At 40.4% G+C, this 22,426-nt stretch overlaps 1 protein-coding gene across 1 annotated transcript; it reads left to right on the top strand.

Moving 5' to 3' along the window:
* The first annotated feature begins 20,064 nt into the window (after positions 1–20,064).
* On the top strand, positions 20,065–21,572 carry TCIM (transcriptional and immune response regulator). Its single transcript, XM_043893847.1, has one exon. The coding sequence runs from the start codon at positions 20,319–20,321 to the stop codon at positions 20,637–20,639; it is 321 nt and encodes a 106-aa protein (XP_043749782.1). The 5' UTR covers positions 20,065–20,318; the 3' UTR covers positions 20,640–21,572.
* The last annotated feature ends 854 nt before the right edge of the window (positions 21,573–22,426 follow it).

Genomic DNA, 22,426 nt, shown 5'->3' on the forward strand with positions numbered 1-22,426 from the left:
AACACCAAAGAATTGATACTTTTGAACTGTGGTGTTGGAGAAGACTCTTGTGAGAGTCCCTTGGACTGCAAAGAGATCCAACCAGTCAATCCTAAAGGAAATCAATCCTGAATATTCATTAGAAGGACTGATGCTGAAGCTGAAGCTCCAGTACTTTGGCTACCTGATGCGAAGAACTGACTCATTGGAGAAGACCCCAATGTGTGAAAGGTTGCAGGCAGGAGAAGAAGGGGATGACAGAGGATGAGATAGTTGGATAACATCACTGACTCAATGGACATGAGTTTGAGCAAGCTCCAGGAGATGGTGAAGGACAGAGAAGCCTGGTGTGGCTCAGCCTTTGAGGTCACAAAGAGTTGGACACAACTGAGTGACTGAACAACAATAGCAATCACCACTGTACATCAAGTGTGTACATTGGCAATGGGGAAGCTCACTAACATATTTATAGGTTTAAAAACTGAGAGGGAATGTTCTTGAGTTACTGAACCCAAGTAACCTCCTCTGCACCTGTATGTGATTTGGATGGAGAGAGACCAGACTTCATGATGATACTGAAAGTGCATCAGATTTTAGGGATCGTGAAGGAAGTGTGAGTGTAACTTGTATATGACTGACTGTGACCTAGAATAGTCACGACAGTGTCTCTCAACCCACACAGTCTTCTGGAACCTGACCTGGCCATTCCTCCATCAAAAGATGGAACAAAGCTGGGGATAAGAAGCAATTTTATTTTCAAATCCAGCAGAAGCTGACTTCTTTATGTCTTTCCAAAATCCTGTTTAAAAACAGACATTCAACTTTATTTCAGCTTCTCACTTTCTTGAATTCTCCTTCCCCTGAATCTGTGCTGATTTTAGTGACTCAGCTGGGAGAATGTGGGAGAAATGAAACTTGAACTCACAAGCAGCCTTGTCATTTTCGTCTGGATCTCTTAGAGCATCAGGAGAACTCTCTCTTGGAAAACAGTTGCTATGGTGGGAAAAACTCATGGAATGACCATGTTCCAAAGCGATAGCCCCAAAGATTTACAGACAACAATCTTTACGGAAACATCATTTATAAATTAGCAATAGGTAACACTTTCAACAATAGACTGCTGATTTACATAGTACTCATGTCATTAAATATTGGGCAAACTTTTAATGTCATATTCACACATTAAAAAAATTCGCATAGACTGTGAATAAAAGAAATCAATATTTATATAACCACCAATGAAAGTAAAATACAAAAGCTATATACTGTATACCATATGTTCTTAATTTTATGAGAAACACATCCATATTTCCATGCTCATATTTGATTTTAAATATGTAGACACAAAACCAATTGGAAGAAAATAAACTAACATGTTAATAGCTGTTATTTGAAACTGGTAAGACTGGAACTGATTTATATTTTTGGTGTTCTATTTTTTGCATTTTCTATATTGTTGTTTTAAACCTCTATTACTTTGATGATGACTTTTAAAAGAAAACAAATGCCATGAAAAACAATATGTCATGCTCAGAAAATTAAGGTTATTTTCCTGTGATTATGTGGTACATTGTGATTGAAATCAGAGGGTTTTGAGTCTTGAAGCCTAAACTTTGCCAAAGGGAACAAACTTGATTTTTCTACATTAGGACTCATCTATTGATATGATACTCAATACATCTGCAAGGTTTTATACTTAGGAAACAAAAGTGACATCAGAAGAAATTTAATTAAGCACATATGAGGAATCAGAGCATGAACTGCCATATTCATTTTAGCCAAACTCAAACTCAGATTAAAAAATGAACTTATTTTTGCCATGTCACAGGAAAACTCATATCCACTTGGGCCTGTCCTGTTTGAATTCTTAAAACTGGAGACAGTTAAAAGTAAATTAATCATATTTTCTCACTTGATACATGTAACTCAATTTGGTTTTTCAATTTTTTATGAATTATTTTTATTGGTTCAAATTCAGAACTTTGTTGTAAGATTCACATTGAAACATATTATATATCCCTTAATGAATACAAAATCTTATCTTTATAACACTCTGCACCTCTCTGGGAGCTTAAGTAAATGGAACAAAATTAGGATTATTAAATGAAGCATTGGAACAGTACTGAGTTCCATGTTCACAGAATTAGGTTTATCAAATGAAACATTGGAACGATATTTTGCATTGAGATAGCCTAGCTTTCAATGAGGAAAGAGCTTTACAATAAAGGCTTTTGTTGAGAGATTATCTGAGCATAGTTCTATAACTATACTCACAGTTTACCCAGTCATTCAACAGATGTTGATATAATGTTATTGAACACAGAAAATCTTCTAAGTGTTCAGTGAACCAGATAGATGCATTTTGTGCTTTGAAATATCCACATAATAAACATACAAACAGGTACAAACACCATAAGCATTAGTAGTATATAGGTATAAACATTGTTAATGTATTAATTGCATAGATAATGAAATAATGGTAATTTCACAGCGTGATTAACGCTATGGAAAAACATAAGATTGGGCTATGGGCCAGGGAATTAGTTGGGGTGACCTTTTGATTGAATTCTGTATTCATTTCCAGGATTGCTATACCAATTATCACAAAATGAGTCAGGTAAAACAATACAAATTTATTCTCCCATGAGTCTGGAAGCTAGAAGTCTGAAATCAAGGTGTTAGAGGATTCACGCTGTCTCTACAGACTTCAGGGTGGGAATCTTTCCTCACCTCCTATAGCTTTTGAAAGGTTCTAGCAATGCCTGGCATTCTTGTCTCCTGTGGTACATCACTCAGATCTCTACCTCAGTCTTCACACAGCCTTCTACCCTGTGTTTCTCTGTCCAAATGCTCCCTCTGCTTATAAGGATACCGTCAGTGGGTTAGGGCCCACTCAAATCCAGTGTGTCTTCATCCTAACTTGATCACATTTGTAATGATTCTGTTTTCAAAGGAGGTCATATCCACAGGCACTAGGGTGTTAGAACGATAGCATGTCTTCATAGGAGACACAATTCAACCCATAATAAATGCTAAGAGAAAGCCCTTATGGAAAGAGTACGTTAGAACTAGAATCTGACTGATGGAAAAAGGAAGAAAGTGAAAGTCACGTCTGACTCTTTGTGACCCCATGGGCTATAGCCTATGGAATTCCCCAGGCCAGAATGTTGGAGTGGGCAGCCTTTCCCTTCTCCAGGGGATCTTCCCAACCCAGGGATCGAACCCAGGTCTCCCGCATTGCAGGCGGATTCTTTATCAGTTGAGCCACAAGGGAAGCCCACTTAGCAATCTGCGAAGAAGAAATGGGTCTACACAAGGGGCATAAAGTCCTGGAGCTGGAGCGCTCCTCCTGACACAGAGAGAGAGAGAGAAGGAGAGGGAGGAACTAAGAGCGTACATGGAGCACGGACCCTATCAGAGTGAGCTTCATACGCTCACATAAGAAGCTCAGGTTTTACTCTCTTCAGCATGAAGCTGTGTGTGTGCATGCGTGCTAAGCCATTGCATGTCTGACTCTTTGTGACCCTGTGGACTGTGGCCCACCAGGCTCCTCTGTCCATGGAATTCTCCAGGCAAGAATACTGGAGTGGGTAGCCATTCCCTTCTCCAGGGGATCGTCCCAACCCAAGGATCGAACCTGTGTCTCCTGTATTGCAGGTGGATTCTTTACCGACTGAACCATCAGGGAAGCTGCTGAAGGGCTTTTAATCCACAGAAAAAAATTAAGATGAGATCTATGCTGTAAAGGAAACACTAGATGTTACACACAAGAAGAGTAAATACAATTGTGTGGCAATCCCAGAGGAAAATGACTGGTGTTGAAGCTGGTGGTCGCAGAAGTTAGTGAGATTTGCTCTGAGAAGCTGGTGCATCAGAATCCACTGACCTGGGTGTAAAGAGACAGGAGACAGGCGGAGGGAAGTAGAGCCCTGGGTGTGGATCCTAGTACGGTTGCCTGAGAGAAGATGGACGTGGACAGAAATAAGTTTGTGGAGCGGAGGTCAAGTTTAGCTCTTTTTCCTGGGCTGTCTTCTCCACTGGTACATACTCTTGAGTGGAGAAACTGTGGGGCTGTGATATGGAGGAAGCACGTGAACAGCATTTGAAATAGGTGTTCTCCATCTCCTTAAACCTTATCAGATGGTCCATCTGGAGCACAAATCTCCTTCCCTCCTTATTCCACTGATGTGTCTTAACACAGTGCCCTGCCCTCCATGCTCTCTTGGGTTTAGTGCAGCTGCCAAATTATTGACATGTGTTACCTGCTCTTTCAAATGTCAGAACCAACGCAGCAGGAAAAGGCAAGCACTAGAGTCACACAGGAGCTGGGACTGCCATCCCATCTCGGCTGCCCAGTGTTCTGTGTGATACTCGCTTCCCGAAGACTTAATCCTCATGGGTTCAACAAGTTTTTGGGAGGATGATTTCAGATTTCATACTTAGAGATCGATAGATGTTAAAGAGAGATGATAGCTCCTCTGTCCATGGAATTCTCCAGTCAGGAACTCTGGAGTGGGTGCCCATTCTCTTCTTCAGGGGATCTTCCTGACCCAGGGATCAAAACTGGGTCTCCTGCATTACAGGCAGATTCTTTACTGCCTGGGCCACCAGGGAAGCCCTGATATAAATAGAGGTATACACATAGATAGGCTTCCCAGGTGGTATTAGTGATGAAAAAAAATCTGCCTGCCAGTACAAGAAATGTAAGAGATGTGGGTTTGGTCCCTGGGTAAAGAAGACCCCCTGGAGGAGGGCACAGCAACCCACTCTAGTATTCCTGCTTGGAGAATCCCATGGACAGAGGAGCTTGGCAGGCTGCAGTCCATGGGGTCACACAGTTGGACATGACTGAAGCATCTTAGCACGCACGGGGGCTCAGTGAAAAGAATCCTCCTGCAATACAGGAGACCCAGGTTCAATCCCTAGGTTGAAAGATCCCCTGGAGAAAGAAATGGCAACCCACTCCAGTATTCTTGCTGGGAAAATCCCATGGACAGAGGAGCCTAGAGTCCATGGGGTCGCAAAGACGTAATGGCTAAACAACAACAATAATACATGTGGATATTTTAGCAACTAAACAGTAGCAACAATACATAGGATATAAATATAAATATGGTAAAGCCTACCATGAAAGTAGGCTTATGAGAAAAGTAGAGGAAGAAAGAAAAGCCAGCACCAAAGCTATATGGTGGCTGCAGTAGTTTCATGCACAGGCTCTCTGTGGTTTCGGAAACAGATAGAACCAAATAAGAAACAAGACTCTGTGCATGACATTATTAAATTAACCTCACTTTCCCCAAGTAGCCAAGTCCCAATTTTACAGGACACTGTTGGTTTGTAAAGAGTAGGAAAGTGGCTTGGAATGGGAGGAGCCTCTGGAACGTGACTTCCCTGCCCTCTTCACTCTGCCCAGAGCCCTGCCTGCCAGAACCCCGACTAGTTCTGGTCATCATTTGGGGCTACATGTCACATAGTAATTTTTCAGACTTTAACCTTTCTCCAGAATTTTTCTGAAAGAGAAATGAATGTGCCTTCTCCCACCTCTTTCATCAAAATAAAAAAAATTAGTGATAAGACAACACAGAAGCATTGCCCAGGCATGGAGGGACAAAATCGGGAGAACGTCCAGCTTCCTGTTCACAGTGGTGACAGAGGAGCCTGAACCAGGAGCCGCACACAGCTGGTCAGGTGTCTCATGATCCCTTGTGGTCCAAGGGAGTCTCTGAAAAGCTGAGTCCTGGGTCCACTACAGCCTTGCAGGGCTCCAAGAGCTAGCAAGCTTTGCAGACAGAGAATGAATGGAACCCGAGGGCCAGGACTCTGCCTTACATCTCTTTTCTGATAGATTCTGCAACCCCTCTCAGCTCTAAAATGCAATGACATATTTGGCTTTAAGTGTTAGGGGTTCCACGACAAGGTCATTCTCAAAATCCTGTTACATAGACAACGCATCTGATATCTTTCACAGTGTTCGTGGCTTCTAGCTCAGATGGTAAAGAATTGGCCAGCAATGCCGGAGACGTGGGTTGGACCTCTGGGTGGGGCAGATCCCCTGGAGAAGGGAATGGCAAACCCACTCCAGTGTTCTTGCCTGGAGAATCCTATGGACAGAGGAGCCTGATGGGCTACAGTCTACGAGGTCGCAAAGAGTTGGGCACGACTCTATGACTAACACTAAGGCAAGCTGAACATTAAACTAAATTCAAGATTTAGGCAGCATTCCATGATTCTTTATTAATTTTTTTAAGTGGCAGCATGTGTCAGTGACTTCCTGCCAGGAGTGCAAAGAGGAAGGAAGGTGAGGAAGCCAAAACAGCAGGATTCCTTTTTGCACAGTATGAACCTTTCTGATGGACCCCAGGGGTTTGGGAGTCTGAGGGGAGCACAAAGGGCCAGTGAGCCATAACCTCACAGCTGCTGGGGCTGCAGTCTCTGGCCGTGCTTCCAGCTGCTTCCTTCTGGGCTAGAAGCCGGTGGACACGCCAGCCAAGAGCTGAAGTCCCCTCTGGGATGTGGAGCCAGATTGGACCAGAGGGAGGTCCGGGAACACGGTGTCCTGAAGTGCTTTAAGGTTAGACAAACAGAAGGTTGGAGGGAGCTGGGAATTGGAGACAGAAGCCCCATAGTTCAAGTGTGTGTGCATCCTGGGGCTTTGCATCTTTTCTATTAAAAGTAAAAAAAAAAAAAAAAAAGCAGTGGACAGCATGGCTAGACACTTAGCTTGATATACTTTGTGATTTATTGATAACCATCACTGCTCAGGTGTATAATCCTATATGGACACTAGCCAAGCAGCTGAGGAGAAACTGAACAGGAAGGAGAACTGACTGTGTGTTTCACTGACGCGTTGATTTCAGGAAGGTCTGCATGATGTCGGGAGGGAAACAAGGTGTAAATGCAAATACCTCTCTCTAAAAAGTACACAGAAAGTTATTCTTTATTGCTTGGAAGTATAAAGTGCTGATTCTCGATCCTGTTGGAGAGTAGCTTTGAATGGAAGGGGAGGCATTTGTTACCTGGAAAGAAACAGGAAGGAGCATCTGAAATAGTCTAGACAAAACTGTCCACAACTCCAATTCCAGATCAGCCACTGGTTTGCTTTAACCTTTGCTGAGCCACCGAAAAGAGCTTATATCCCTCAGAAAGTTGTCTCCCCTTCTGGAACCCCATCTGTGAAATAGGCGAGGGGCTGCCAATCTATCTGCAATGCTGGAGACCCGGGTTCAATCCCTGGGTTGGGAAGATCCCCTGGAGGAGGAAATGGCAACCCACTCGAGTACTCTTGCCTGGAATATCCCATGGACAGAGGAGCCTGGTAGGCTATAGTCCATGGGGTCGCTAAGAGTCGGACCCAACTGAGCGACTTTATTGCTGTCAGTCTGGCCACAAGATCTGTAAGATAGAGCAGAGGACATGCTCTGACAGCACGTCAGTTCAACTCACTTTTATCACTGGAAGGTTTATTTAATGCGCATGAGAACTTCAGACGTAATTAACCAGAAACAAAGCTTGACAAGATTTGAGAGCTCGTGTAGAACACTGTGCCTTAAAAAGAAAAAGAAAGCATGGTACAATGATGCAGGTTTGTTTTTTTTAAAGGTTGATTATAGGAAGGTTAATACAGTCTAAGGGACTCGGTAAACATTTAGTCAGTCTTCTTCAATGACTGTGGACCGATTCTTCAAAGTTCAAAACAAAAACTGACAACGTTCAGGGACCATGATCTGTTTTCCTCTGCATTTGAGTCATAAAATCCATCGTAAATTCTTACTGAGTCCACACGATCCTGAAACTCATGTGAATACACTCAATGCTGTTTTCCCTCCCTTTCTGGGCTGCCTGAAAACTTAGATTTGACCTGCTTGAGTAGAAAAGTAAATTTATCTAGAGAGACAGGAGCTTGGATTGTATAGCAGCTGGGCAATTTTTCCAGCATTTTAGAAACTCTCATATTCAAGTGTCAACAAGCAGAAAATTAACAAAGGGTCAGTTTTTCACTTCATGCGTTTGAAAATGGGCTTCAAGTGAGATCACTTTATTAATTTTCACTCCAGGTTATTTTTTTTTACATTTTTATTGGAGTGTACTTGATTTACAATACTTGTTAGTTTCTGTTGTACAGCAAAGTGAGTCAGTTATGTTGTTTAGTACCTAGGTCATGTCCAACTATTTGTGGCCCCCAGGACTGTAGTCCGCCAGGCTCCTCTATCCATGGAATTTGCCAGGCAAGAATACTGGAGTGGATTGTCATTTCCTCTCCAGGGGATCTTCCTGACCCAAGGATCAAACCTGTTTTCTCCTGCATTTGCAGGCGGATTCTTTACCACTGAGCCACCTGGGAAGCCTGAGTTATACATACACAAATATCCACTTTTTTAGTATTTTCTCATATAGGTCATTCACAGAGTATTGAGTAGAGCTCCTTGGGCCGTGCAGTAGGTCCTTATTAGTTACTACAGCTACACACACACACACACACACACACACACACACACACACACACACGCACACAGAGTTTTTGGTAACATCTTATGGAAAAACTTGAACGAACATTTTGACCAACCCCATAATAGTGTGTATACGCCAATCCCAGAATCCAAGTTTATGTCTCTTCCACTCAAGGCTATTCTTGACCTCTACCCTACACCCAGCAGTACCATCCTTATCCTGCATCGTGGCTCCCTTTTTAAATGCTTGGTACTCCAGTTTCTATCTTCTTATCCCTGTAAAATGGAAGAGGGGATACTTTGGTATGTTTGCAGGCAATAGGACTAATAAGCAAATATAGTATTTGTTTCTTTAGAACATGGCAAAGTGGCCAGGAGGCTTTTGAAATAAAATAACCTTATGTTGCATTAAATGAACAAAGAAATGAATGAATGATTACCCTCGGGATTTAAACTACTGATATATTTTTATGTGATTCTACTACCTAGTTCTAGAGACATTAAAAAAAACAATCTATTCCCCAAATAATTCTAGTGATGGCAGCTCTACTGGACTGTCTACCATTTCAGGGAGTTTATGCTGAAATCTTTCCCGTATGCATATTTCAAAAACAACAGCACAGCCACAAAGCAACAACTAGATATGCAAAAGTTTATTGAACCAGAGGTTACAATTGCCTCTGCTTAGCATCAAAAGAGTCATTAAAATTGTCTAGTCCAGTGGTTTTCAAACTGTAACTTGTGACATTAGTGAGTTTGAAATCAACTTAATGGATTGTAACCAGCCATTTGTTAAAGAACAGATGCAATAAAATAGAATGAAAAATTGTTATGGAACTGTACACTATAGTTTATTGTAAAGACCTTGGTAATGTATACACAAGATTTTGTTTCCTCTTGCTGTTGCATTTAGTTTATGATAAGCTTTTCACTGTGTGATATTTATCCTTCTAAATCACTATGCAAATCTGATATTAAAATATACATTGTTAAAAAAGTGTTTCAGGGGTAAATGTACATTACTTATATATACATGAAACATATACATTTCTTATATATAATAACTGAAACAAAAATGTTACACACTTTTGTATGTGTGGGTAACTTGGTAACACAAGCTATAGATCATATAGAATAAATAGAATAAATATAAAAATAGGCACTGATCTGTTCTCACTACTTTCAGTCCTCTATGATATACCTACCAAGTGGTCATCCTGACTGTACTTGAATTAAATTATTTAATGTAAAGGCATTAAATAAATTCCTTTAATTACACTGAGTCAAAATCTGTCTTCCTGGAACTTGTCTATTGCATTGACCATATTCCTACCACTAGGCACTTTTCAGATAAGCCTACTTTTTCTTACACTTAATAACCTTTCAATATCTAAACTGAGATATGTCGTGCCTGCTAAGGGACCTTTGCTCCACCTTATGAAGAATTTCAAGGGTCCAGTTGTCCTTCAGTGGCCTTGAGAAGTTTTGTGGCTAGATTTCTCTATATTCTTCATGGGTTTGGGCTGCATATAGTTCTCAGAAAGTCAGACAGAATTAAGTTAGTTCGGGGAGAGGGGAGCCTGGTGTGACTGTATCCTTCTCAGGAAACGAAAGTCGAGAAGGGCCTTTCAGAGTGGCCATGTGTATCCTTTGCTACGCTACTTATAAAACCTGAGAAGCACATGCCACAAGTTCTCCTTTCTCTGTGGAGCTCCATTTAGAGAAAACCCGAAATCCACCAGTGTCTCAACTCTAGCTAGAAGCACGCGCTGAACGGGAGGGAGCAGCAAGTGGGAGGAGATGGTTGGTAAAGACTTATTTTAGCTTTAGTCATAGATTACAGCAACACACACTACTATAAATACATATAAATATCTCATGCTCACTTCCTGAGAAAAACATGTTAGTTTATGTTCACAACTGTTTCCTTTTGAAAGAAGCTATTAATACCAGGAGCTCAGTATCTGAATCTGAACAGCTAATTAAAACGTTAAAGAAGAAAAGCTTATCTTCAGTTCCTTTTTTAGGAGACTGTGCAAATATAGACAGTGGCTTAAGTAAAGACAGCTGTTTCATTTCACATGCAAAGGCACCCTTTAAAAAACAGCACTTTTAAAAACTGGTCTTGGCAGTCGTTCTTTGCAATAAAGTTGTGGATTTTCTTTCCCCCCACGTTTCAACTGAAAGGTTTTGGGAAAGCATTTGTCTATTTTGTTTGGATTTTTTTCTTTCTTGAAATTTTTATTGCTTCAGAATGTTTAATTTGTTCCTGCTGTATGATGGAAAGGAAATGTCAGAATCAAAGTTTCTTTTTTTTTTTAATACTTCTTTTTTTTCATTTATTTTTATTAGTTGGAGGCTAATTACTTTACAATATTGTAGTGGTTTTTGTCATACATTGATATGAATCAGCCACGGATTTACATGTATCCCCCATCCCAATCCCCCCTCCCACCTCCCTCTCTACCCGATTCCTCTGGGTCTTCCCAGTGCACCAGGCCCAAGCACTTGTCTCATGCATCCAACCTGGGCTGGTGATCTGTTTCACCCTAGATAATATACATGTTTCAATGCTGTTCAAAAAAAAAAAAGAATCAAAGTTTCTTAAAAAAAAAAAAACTGCCATTCTTTCTCATCAGCAATAATTAAAGACTGAAAAGACATTTAATAGAGTTTACGAAAATAAAAAGTGTCTCCTGATTAATTTTTAAAGGGATTAACCGCAACTACAGTAGAAATGGAAATCTAGTATAGGTTTTATGCAACCATATGTAATACAATAGGGCTTCCCAGGTGGTTCAGTGGTTAATAATCCACCTGCCAATGCAGGAGACAGGAGTTTAATCCCTGGGTCAGGAAGATCCCCTGGAGAAGGAAATGGCAACCCACTCCAATATTTCTGTTTGGGAAATTCCATGGAAAGAGGACCTGGGTGGGCTACAGTCCATGGGGTCTCAAAGAGTCGGTTGGACATGACAGAGTGTACACGCGTGCACGCACACACACACACACACACACACACACACACACACACACACACACACGCATGCATGCACAGAATAAAATAAAGGCCCTCAAGGCAATTACTGAAGAGAATGACCATTTCAGTTGTCAAGTATAGAAAAATGAAGGGAATTTCAGTGTCCAGTGAAAACAAGTCACGCACATGACCATTGACCATTAACCATTGTTTTCACATGTTATTCAGCCCTCTCTTGGGCTCAGTAATTTTCCTTATGCAAAATAATTCTACAACTATTTATATGAATTCTACCTTGTGACAGACATTGTTTTAGATTCTGGATTCATGCATAAATAGGATAAAGAAAGCTGCAAGCAATGCTGATTTCTTGACAGCTATTACTGAAAACAAAATTTAAAAAGTTACATTTCAGACCTCTCTTCTGAGCTCTAGATTCATATACTCAACTATCTTCTTGGCTTTTTCCCAGGCATTTCAGATTTACTATATACAGAACTGAATTTGTTTTTTCTTCCAAAAACTCTCCACTTTCACCTTCTCCAGCTCAACCATCCCCATCAAGGAGCCAAAGACTTAATCTGGGAGTAGCACTTGATACTTAGCCCATCCCTTGTTCAACTCATCACCAAGTCCATTTGAGTTTATTTCCAAAATACATTTAGAAAAATCTGTTTAGCCATCTGAAACCATAATTGTTCTCTTTAGTTGTCGCTGATGGCCCAAAAAGTAATTCAAAAAGTTAGGTTACAAAAACACAGCTGGTTCCCTTCCATGCATATAACCTTTTAAAGACTGCCCATTGCACTTTGGATAAAATTTTAAATCTTCAACCTGGTCATCAGCCCTCTCCATCGTTTGGTCCTACCTACCAGTGCTGCTTCACTGTCTGCTCCTGGCCTTGCTGGTTTCTATTTCCCACCTGCTTTGTCTCTTGTGTCTGTTTTCCTGTCCTTCAAACTCATTCCCACCCCAGGGCCTTTGCACAGGATTCCCTCTGCATACACAGCTCCCCACTATGCCCTCTCCTTGTTCATTCCAACATTCATTTCAAGTCTCAGCTTAAACGTTTCTTCTTCAAAAAGACTTCTTACGACTTAAACAATTTAAATGAAGCCTCACCTTGTTTCTTCCTTTATATCACCTGAGGCTTTTCATTTTCTAGCACTTATACAATCTTCTCCATATAAATACTGATATATTTACTTATCCATCTAAAGTATCTTTTCTTCTCTAGGCCTCACGTTCCACACACACAGGGACCATGTCCATTTTCCCCAGCCTACTTATTCCTCAAGCTCATGGCACACAGAATTCAATAATGTGTTTGTGACTGAATCTATAAATCAGTGAATAAAGGCATAAAAAAACATGCAGCACTGTTTACAATAGCCAGGACCTGGAAGCAACCTCAGTGTCCATTGACAGATGAATGGATAAAGATGGGGTACATATACACAATGGAATACTACTCCGCCATAAGAAGGAATGACATTGGGTCATTTGTAAAGATGCAGATAGACCTAGAGTCTGGCATACAAAGTGACTTTAGTCAGAAAGGGAAAACCAAATGTCATATATTAACACATGTGTGTGGAATCTAGAAAAATGGTACAGATGAACTTATTTGCGGGATAGGAACAGAGCCGCAGATGTAGATAATGGACGTGTGAGCATGGGGGGCAGATAGGGGAATGAACTGGGAGACTGGGATGGATAGATACACACTACCATGTGTCAAGCGGATAGCCAGTGGGAACCTGCTGGATAGCGCAGGGGGCTCACCTTGGTGCTCTGTGATGACCTAGAGGGGTGGGATGGGGGGAGGTGGAAGGGAGGTCCAAAAGGAAGTAAATAAATGTATACATATAGTTGGTTCACTTTGTTGTATAGCAGAAACTAATATACCATAGTAAAGCAACTATATCCTAATCAAAAAAAAAATAAAGTTGAAAAAATTTCAAACTATAACAAATAAATAAATAATGAGCAGTAATTAGGAAACCATACAATGGTAGGAAAAAAAAAACACATAAGATTTAAAGATTAAAAAAATGAGAGTTCCAGGGCTGATTCTGTCATTTAATTAGCTCCAGGATTTGGGAAAACTTACTTAACTTCTGTTATACTCAGTTTTCGCATCTGCAAAATAGGGATGATAATGCTAGTGATGTTGTGAAAGTCAAATGAAGAAATGCATATGAAAGCACCTGGTAAATTATAATGCAGTATGAAATTTTTATTGTTAAAATGTCCAGGGATAATTCAATGAAAGCGTAAGGTACAAACTTCTAGCTTCTGGCTTCTATCTTTTTTTTCAGGAGATTGCCAGGGAGAAAAATTGGAATACAAAACAGAATTGAGGTAAATTCTGTATGCTTACTTTCATTCAATTCTTCATGTAATAATTCAATAAGTATCCATTATATACATTCTCTGTACCAATCACTATACTGAATATCTTTGGCCCTTTAAAGATATAATTAAAGGAATTATCCGGTTGTCCAGTGGTTAAAACTTTGCCTTCCAATGCAGACAGTGAGGGTTCAATCCCTGGTCAGGAAACTAAGATCCCATATACTTTGTGGTCAAAAAACTAAAGCATAAAACAGAAGTAATATTGTAACATATTCAATAAAGACTTTAAAAATGGTCCACATCAAATAAATGTTTTAAAAGTTATAAATAAAATAATTTATAATATTTTTTATCTGTAAAGGTAAATCTAGAGTCTTGTTGAAGCAAACAATAGTGGCAAGAAGCCCAGAAAAAGGTCAGGAAAACCTTCCCCTGAAGAGATTTTGAGGATAAGAAAAAAAAATCTGGAAATGAATTCCGTTTTTGCTTTACTTTGGACAGATTGTTTAACCCAATTCTTTGTTTGTGGTGAAAATGGAGGTCAGTAAGAAGTATTTCCAGTATCGTTATGAAGAATAATTTAGATATATGAAGAAAACTAGGTATGTAGTGGTGGTTTAGTTGCTAAGTCGCTTATGACCCTTTTGTGACCCCGTGGGCTGTATCCTGCCAGGCTCCTACATCCATGCGATTTCCCAGGCAGGAATACTGGAATGGGTTGCCATTTCCTTCACCAGAGGATCTTCCCAAATCAGGACTCGAACTCACATCACATGTCACTTAATACATTTTCTTCTTTCCCTTTGTTTGCCCAAATCTTTTCATTATATACAAAACTAACCAAGCATACTGTTCACTGGCAAACAGATCCCTTTGTGTGATTAAAAAATAAAAATAAGAATACTGGAAAATTGGTGCTTGGAAGAACATACACTAGCCTAGAACCTGCTTCTTCTAAACAGCCCTCCTTATGTCCTGTCTTGACTACAGGAAGCAAAAATTCTGGAAGGTACCTACCTATATGGTACCATCCCATCCACATGCAGCCTGTGAATCACTGCCCATCATTTTTTAGAGTCTGTTGTCCACATCATCCACTGAAAATATTTATACAAAGACGGGAAAGAACAGAGTGACAACAGCTAAAGTCTTTCCGAGCACATATGGAGTTACCTTTGGCAAAGAGCATCAGCAAATCACAATCTAAGGGCTTGTGTCACATTTCTGGGAAACAGAAACTGGCCTTGCTTCGCTGTGGATGGTCTTGTCCTCTAAACAATTCTGAAGCGCCTTAATCTCAGATTCATCTGAATGCTCTTAGGCAGTCGTCAAGGAGACCTGCTCAGTGTCATGTGGGAACATTACTTGGGTTTTTTTTTTTTTTTTTTGAAGAGAGAGCTTGCAGTTGATCTGATAGCAATTCCAGTAAAGAGTTTAACATCGTGGGCTCTGGAGTCAGATAGCCCTGGGTTCAAGCCGTCTCATCACAGCTGAGGGGTATGCAGAGTGAATTTGTTTCCTTTGGCACTGTACCAAACTGCCACAAATTTAGTGGCTTAAAACAATACAGACTTACTGTCTTACAGTTCAAGAGACCTCCAAGTCTAAAATGGGTCTACGGTGACGTGCTTCTTCCTTAGAATCTACAGAAGAACCTGTCTTTTTTATTTTTCCAGTTTCTAGAGGCTGCCTGTCTTCCTTGGCTCATGGCCCCATCCCTCCATCCTTAAAGTCTGTCACATCTTCTCTGCCCTCTGACTTCCTTCCTCCCTCTTATAAGGACATTTATGATTACATGGGCCAACCCCGCGGTAATCAAGATAACCTCCACATCTGGAGATCTTTAATTTGCCTACACCTACAAACTTCCTTTTGCCATTTAAATTCCTTTTTCAATATAAAGTTACCTTTAGCCTGTACTTGTAGGTTCTAGGGTTTAGAACATGGACACTTTTGGAGGGAGAGTAGGACATTCAGCCTACAGCAGGGAGCAAAGTACCATCGCCTCATTTGTTGTACTGGTCTCACGAGGATTGCAATATTTCCTACCTCGCAGGGAGCAAAGTACCATCGCCTCATTTGTTGTACTGGTCTCACGAGGATTGCAATAGTTCCTACCTCACAGGGCTGGTGTGAAAATTAAATGGAATCACACATATTGCTATTTAACACTACTATGGAAGCACATTAAGGGACCCAGGAGCTTCAGGCACATTAAAAATAAGGGTGGATCTGATCCCTGCTCTTGGTTATTTTTGTTGTTCAGTCCCTCAGTTGTTTCCAACTCTGCGACTCCATGGACTGCAGCACGCCAGGCTTCCCTGTCCTTCACCATCTCCCAGAGTTTGCTCAAACTCATGTCTATTGAATTAATGATGCCATCCAACCATCTTATCCTCTGTCGTCCCCTTCTCCTCTTGCCCTCAGTCTTTCCCAGCATCAGGATCTTTTCCAATGAGTCAACTTTTCGTATCAGGTGACCAAAGTATTGGAGATTCAACATCAGTCCTTCCAATGAATTAAGGGTTGATTTCCTTTAGGATTAACTGGATTGATCTCCTTGCAATCCAAGGGACTCTCAAGAGTCTTCTCCAACACCATAGTTTGAAAGCACCAGTTCTTTGGTGCTCATCCTTCCTGATGGTCCAACTCTCACATCTGTATATGACTACTGGAAAAACAATAGCTTTGATTATTCAGACCTTTGTCAGCAAAATGCTGTCTCTGCTTCTGAATAAGTTGTCTACGTTTGTCATAGCTTTCCTCCCAAGTAGCAAGTGTCTTTTTTTTTTTTTGCAAGTGTCTTTTAATTGCATGGCTGCAGTCATCATCCACAATGATTTTAGAGTCCCCCAAAATAAAATCTTCCACTATTTCCACTTTTTCCTCATCTATTTGCCATGAAGTAATTGTGCAGTTAGTTAAATAAACGAGTCTATACTTCAGAGGACAGTGGCATGTTGGGAATCAAAATTTGTGATTAATTAATAAAAAGAAGATAAAAAGCACAAGCCTACATGAGTCACTTCAACAAAGGGCAGAGCATGAAAAGGTTTATGGAGCCTTGAGCGATGACAATTAACACAGGGAATGTCCATTTCTTGGCACTGTGCTTGCCATGAAATGAAAATTCAGTAAAAATACTATTGCTATAATAATAACTATTTTTATTTTTTAATGAAATGCAATTGATTTTCAATGTTTTGTGAGTTTCAGGTGTATAACAACGGGATTCACTTGTACATATACATATATCCACTCTTTTTAAAGATTCTTTTCCTGCATAGATTATTACAGAATATTGAACAGTACTATATAGCAGCTCCTTATTGGTTGTCTATTTTATATATAGTAGTGTTTCCATGACTAACTTCTAATGTACCCTTCCCCCCTAATTTTCTGCTTTGGTCACCATAAGTTTGTTTTTGAAATCTGTGACTCTGTTTATGTTTTGTACATAAGTTCATTTAGATCATTAAAACATCAGATTCTGCATATGAATAATATCATATGCTTTGTCTTTTTCTGTCTGACCTATTTCAATTACCATAATCTTGAGGTCCATCCATGTTATTGTAAATGACAATATTTCATTCTTTTTTGTCATTGAGTAGTATTTAATTGTATTTATATATATATAAACTTCTTTATCAATTCATCTGTCAATGGACATTTAGGTTGTGTCCATGTCCTGACTATTGTAAATAGTGCTGCAGTAAACACGGGTTCATCTGTTCTTTTGATTTATGGTTTTCTCTGGATATATGCCCAGGAATGGGATTGCTAGATCATATGGTAGTTCTATTTTTAATTCTTTGAGAACCTGCCATACTGTTTTCCATAGTACCTTCACCAATTTAGATTCCCATCAACAGTGTAGGAGAGTTCCCTTTACTCCACAATCTCTCCAACATTTATTGTTTATAGACTTTTTGATAATATAATAATGACCATTTTTATATTACTGAGGCTGCCACAAAGATGTGCTGGATATGCCACTAAATCCCTAGTCATGGGGCAGCAGACCATATGCTTCTTCTTTGAAAAACCCAGAACAAGCATCAGCTTCCATGGCTGGGGAATTGAATACAGCTGGCCTAGAAATATCTCTCAAGGAAGCATCTTTCAGGAAGAATGTGTGCTGGGTCCCTGTCTGTCTTATTCCCCATGATGAGGTTGTCAGCAATCGTTCCAACTTACCCTTCACAACATGCTCAGAATCTGATTTCCTTCCCTAAAATCTTTACTAAGAAGTGATTGCTATTGATTTATTTATTAAAAAATTTGATGTGCCTTTAAGCTTTATTGGCATTGCATTTATTTGCTTGTTTCATTTCTGGCCATGTGACATGTGGGAATCTTAGTTTCCTGACCAGGGATTGAACCTGCGTCTCCTGTGTTGGAAGCACAGAGTTTTAACTGCTAGGCAGTCAGGGAAGCCCCTTATTTTTTTAACAATAAGTTAAATCATGCTATTTCTCAGCTCCAAACTCCCCAAAAGGGGTAGCTCAGTTGATAAAGAATCCACCTGCAACAGAGGAGACTCAGGTTCAATCCCTGGGTGGGGAAGATCCCCTGGAGAAGGAAACAGCGACCAACTCCAGGATTCTTGCCTGGAGAATTTTATGGACACAGGAGCCTGGCGGGCTACAGTCCATGGGGTCGCAAAGAGTCGGACATGACTTAGCGACTAAACCACCACCACCGACCTTTTACAAAGTAGAAAGGAAATTTCATGAGAAAGCCTGCAAGGATGTACTCTGCCTGCTCCACCCTCCCGCCCCTGTCTTCTCACCCCAAGTCACCTTCTCACTCTTCTCTGTTAGTTCTGCCCCAGTCACACTGAACTCCTGGCTGTCTTTCCTCATTCCACTCCTGTTCTTATCTTCAGGCCTCCCCACTTGCTGTTCCTCTGCCTGTAACACCCTTTCTCCAGGTGTCTGCATAGCCTACTCCCTCAGGTTTTTGCCCAAGGTCACCCTGAGAAGCTTCCCCTGAACTTCCTAACCAAATCCCAACCCTCCTCCACCTCTCCTATAAAACCTGCTTCATTCATTACCTTCTGATGTCATCTAGACTACAAATGCACCCTTTCTTATTGTCTGTTTCCCAGAAGAATGTAAACTGGAGTGGGTAGCCGTGCCCACCTCCAGGGGGATCTTCCCGATGCAGGGATTGAACCTACAGCTCCTGTTGCTCTTCTGTTGCAGGTGGATTCTTCACCACGGAGCCATGGGGGAGGCCCAGCTGGAAGTCAACTTTGAATAAATATTGATTAAATAAATGAGTGAATACGTGAAAAGTGCCCCTCATTCAGTTTGCTAGGAAGGTATCTTCTCCACACACTCTCCCTTTGTGATTTTTTTTTTAAGGTTGTACTGTGTGGCTTGCAGGATCTTAGTTCCCCACGCAGGGATCGAACATGTACCCACTGCATTGGGAGTGCAGAGTCTTAACCACAAGAACACCAGGGAAGTCGATGGGCATTTTTCTAGGTAACTAGATGGGAGGAAAATGAAGGCCAGCTCTGTATTTGAGAGTGCCAGGGCCTGGCAGGAGGTCCCTGAAGAGGAGCCTCTGGGGCATTTTGAAGCTCACTGAACTTTGGGCGAAATGTAAGTGTTCCCTACATTACTGGGGGCAGTGGCTGGCTGAATGTGGTGGAATGTGGAAAGCACAGATTTAAAATCTTGCAAAGAATGTATTGCTTTGACTGTGTCTGACTGATGCCAAAATAAATATGAAAAAAAGTCGATTCATCCCTTTTAAGTGCTGTGTACATAAAGCGCCTTTTAACTCTTCCTCCTGGCTTTTTTGACCTTGCTGTTGATATATACACAAGCCTAAGCAGAAACTGCCTATTGTCATGATTCTTATTAAATTACAGCTTTATCCAGTAATTGCAGATTAGCTCTTAGATGCAGTCTCTGAATGGTCACTGACTCAGGCTGTGTCACGTCAGCGTTTTGGAGTGTCTGAGCCCCAGACTACAGTCAGACTCCAAATCAACGTCTTTGATTGTTAAGCTTTCTCTCAATAGCTCCGGGGTTGCCCTGCCGAGGGAAGTCCAGAGGGCACTGATGTGGGTTGCCAAATGTTTGGACTGTACTTTTATAACTTCTCTGGGAATTAAAATTTTCCTGTGGCTGGCAGAACCTTTTGTTTCGGTTGTTTGGGAAGATTTTCAGAGGCTAAAAGATTTCACCTTGTGTGTTTCTTCGCTTTGCGCTGTTCTGGTTTAAGCTCTTTTTTTTTTTCCTACAGAGGAACCCAAACCTGTAATTCTCTTGCCACAGATGCATTAAAAAGAACTCCCCTCCTCATTTCTGCCCCGTCGTTGAACACAGCTTTCAGTAACAGAGCACAAGAACAGGATATTGGCAACTCAACTGTTAAACTGGTCTGCGATTATGCTTCCTTGAGATCACTCTGATGTCATCAGTGTAATCTGAGCCTGGAGCTTTTGTTCACACTTTAAATAGCAGTCCTGGAATGATTTTGCTACAGACTCTCTGGAAAGCCTGGGAGCTGAATTCCCGAAGAACCCCCCATCCATGAAAGCCAAGCCAAGCCAGCCGGCCTTCAGCATGTCCACCTCGCTGCGAGTCAGCCCGTCCATCCACGGCTACCACTTCGACACAGCCTCACGTAAGAAAGCTGTGGGCAACATCTTCGAAAACATAGACCAAGAAGCATTGCAGAGGCTCTTCAAAAACTCCGGGGACAAGAAAGCAGAGGAGAGAGCTAAGATCATTTTTGCCATAGATCAAGACCTAGAGGAGAAGACACGAGCCCTGATGGCTCTGAAGAAGAGGACAAAAGACAAGCTTTTCCAGTTTCTGAAACTGCGGAAATATTCCATCAAAGTTCACTGAGGACCAGAGGATGGATAAGGACATTATCCAAGAACGGACATCTAAAGACCAAGTGAGTCTGTAAGACCCTGACATGCACAGCATCTTGCTGTTGCCTTGTAAGTTTCTCTTCCGTCAGGACTCCGGGACTCGGGGCAGGAGAGGAACAGAATGAACTGGTGACAAGGACTTCAACCAATTTCACGCCTGTGCTGTTCCAGTGGAGAAGCACTTTCAGCAAGGATTGGAAAACTCTCCCTGCAGGAGAAAGACTGACGCTGATGTCAGGAGGAGAGTCTGAACAGATATAATGAGAAGATGACAGATGGCTGAGAAAGACTGGCAGCCAGGGTCTCCTGGTCAGGCCCTAGGACTGAAATTCAACCTGAACTTTTTTTTCCTTAAACAAACTGTGCAGGGAGGAGGGAGGATGGAGAGGGGGAATAAGAGAGAGAATTCCATGCTGCAATCATTTACTGAATTTTTTATTTGAATGTTCCCAAGTGTTGCCAAGATTCAATGTTGTCTATTGGTAGATTTTTTTTTCTTTTTAAAGATCAGTAATTGATTATTTATTTGCATTTGTGACAATGCCTTAAAAAGTGCACCATATGATCTAAGAACAGATTCAAGGAACTGCAGTATTTTCAGCATCTCGGTGAAACTGTATGCCACCTTCTGGTTCGTAAGGAGTTTTTATGCATTTCAAACTGGTTACCCAAAAGTTAGAATAATGGGGTCCTTTATAATTCCGAACTACTGTGAACAAATTTTATAGTTTTTTTTTAATCTTCTAACTAATGGTAAAACATAATCTAAATTTCTTACAGTTACTGCAGTAAGCATTAGGAAGTGAATATGAGACACTTATTAGTTTATAAAGATGCTATGGTTTCTATAATTTATTATTCATGACAAATGATATGCAACCTTAATAAATTAATATAAACTTAACTGCTCTTGGTGTTGGTGATTGATCTCAGAGGAAAAAGAAGATGGTAATTTTTATTATAAAGTTTTATGAACTTTTCTAAGGATTTTACTCTAAGAGTAAGAGGTGATTTTATATTCCTTGCCACACTTATTCAAAGAAAATTCTTGCCTCAAGTATCTAGGAAGTTTCTCTGTCCCAACTTTAAACTATAAAATACAGACATAGAAATGCATAGACTGGCTCATCAATATTGTTGTTTATGTACCATAAGAGGTAAGTTGTAAAGGGTTGTTCTCTCCATATTTTTTAAAATTTTCCTCTGTGGCTATAGAGTTGTGTACATTTATTTCTACCAAAGCAATATATTTGAGGGTCAAAGTCTGAATTACCATCAAGATTTTGCAGCTTATCAATGTTTATGTATTACAAACCAACATGGGAATAACACTACAGTCTCTTTGCTTATTTCCTCATAGAATTATAATAAAATATTTCTAAGAAGGCATATAGCAATGCCTGCTGCACTTTCCTAGCAGAAAGAAATGAAAAAATTCCCTAGAAACTAAGTGTTTCAGAAAAACACCTTAGAATGTTTTTGAAACTGCTGATCATAGTAAAACAAAAGTGAAAGATCTGAAATCTTTTGGGACAGTTATATATTAGGTTTTTAAATAACATATTTTATAAAAAGAAATTAAGCAGTTAGGTCTTTTAAAATATTAATTGATTTGTTTAGTACAGATAAATCATTCCATGAAAAAGGAATTTTTTACATGACAGCATCCATGAAAACCACAAATCAATAGGCAAAATTCTGTGCATGCATGTGTGTGCATTTTTCTTGGAGGAGTATTTATCATTTCTGTCTGGTTTG

This window comes from Cervus elaphus, chromosome 32, assembly GCF_910594005.1.
Source record: "Cervus elaphus chromosome 32, mCerEla1.1, whole genome shotgun sequence".
NCBI lineage: Eukaryota > Metazoa > Chordata > Mammalia > Artiodactyla > Cervidae > Cervus > Cervus elaphus.

Coding starts and splice junctions, on each gene's coding strand:
- TCIM (XM_043893847.1), top strand. CDS start 20,319: ATGAAAGCCAAGCCAAGCCAGCCGGCCTTCAGCATGTCCACCTCGCTG.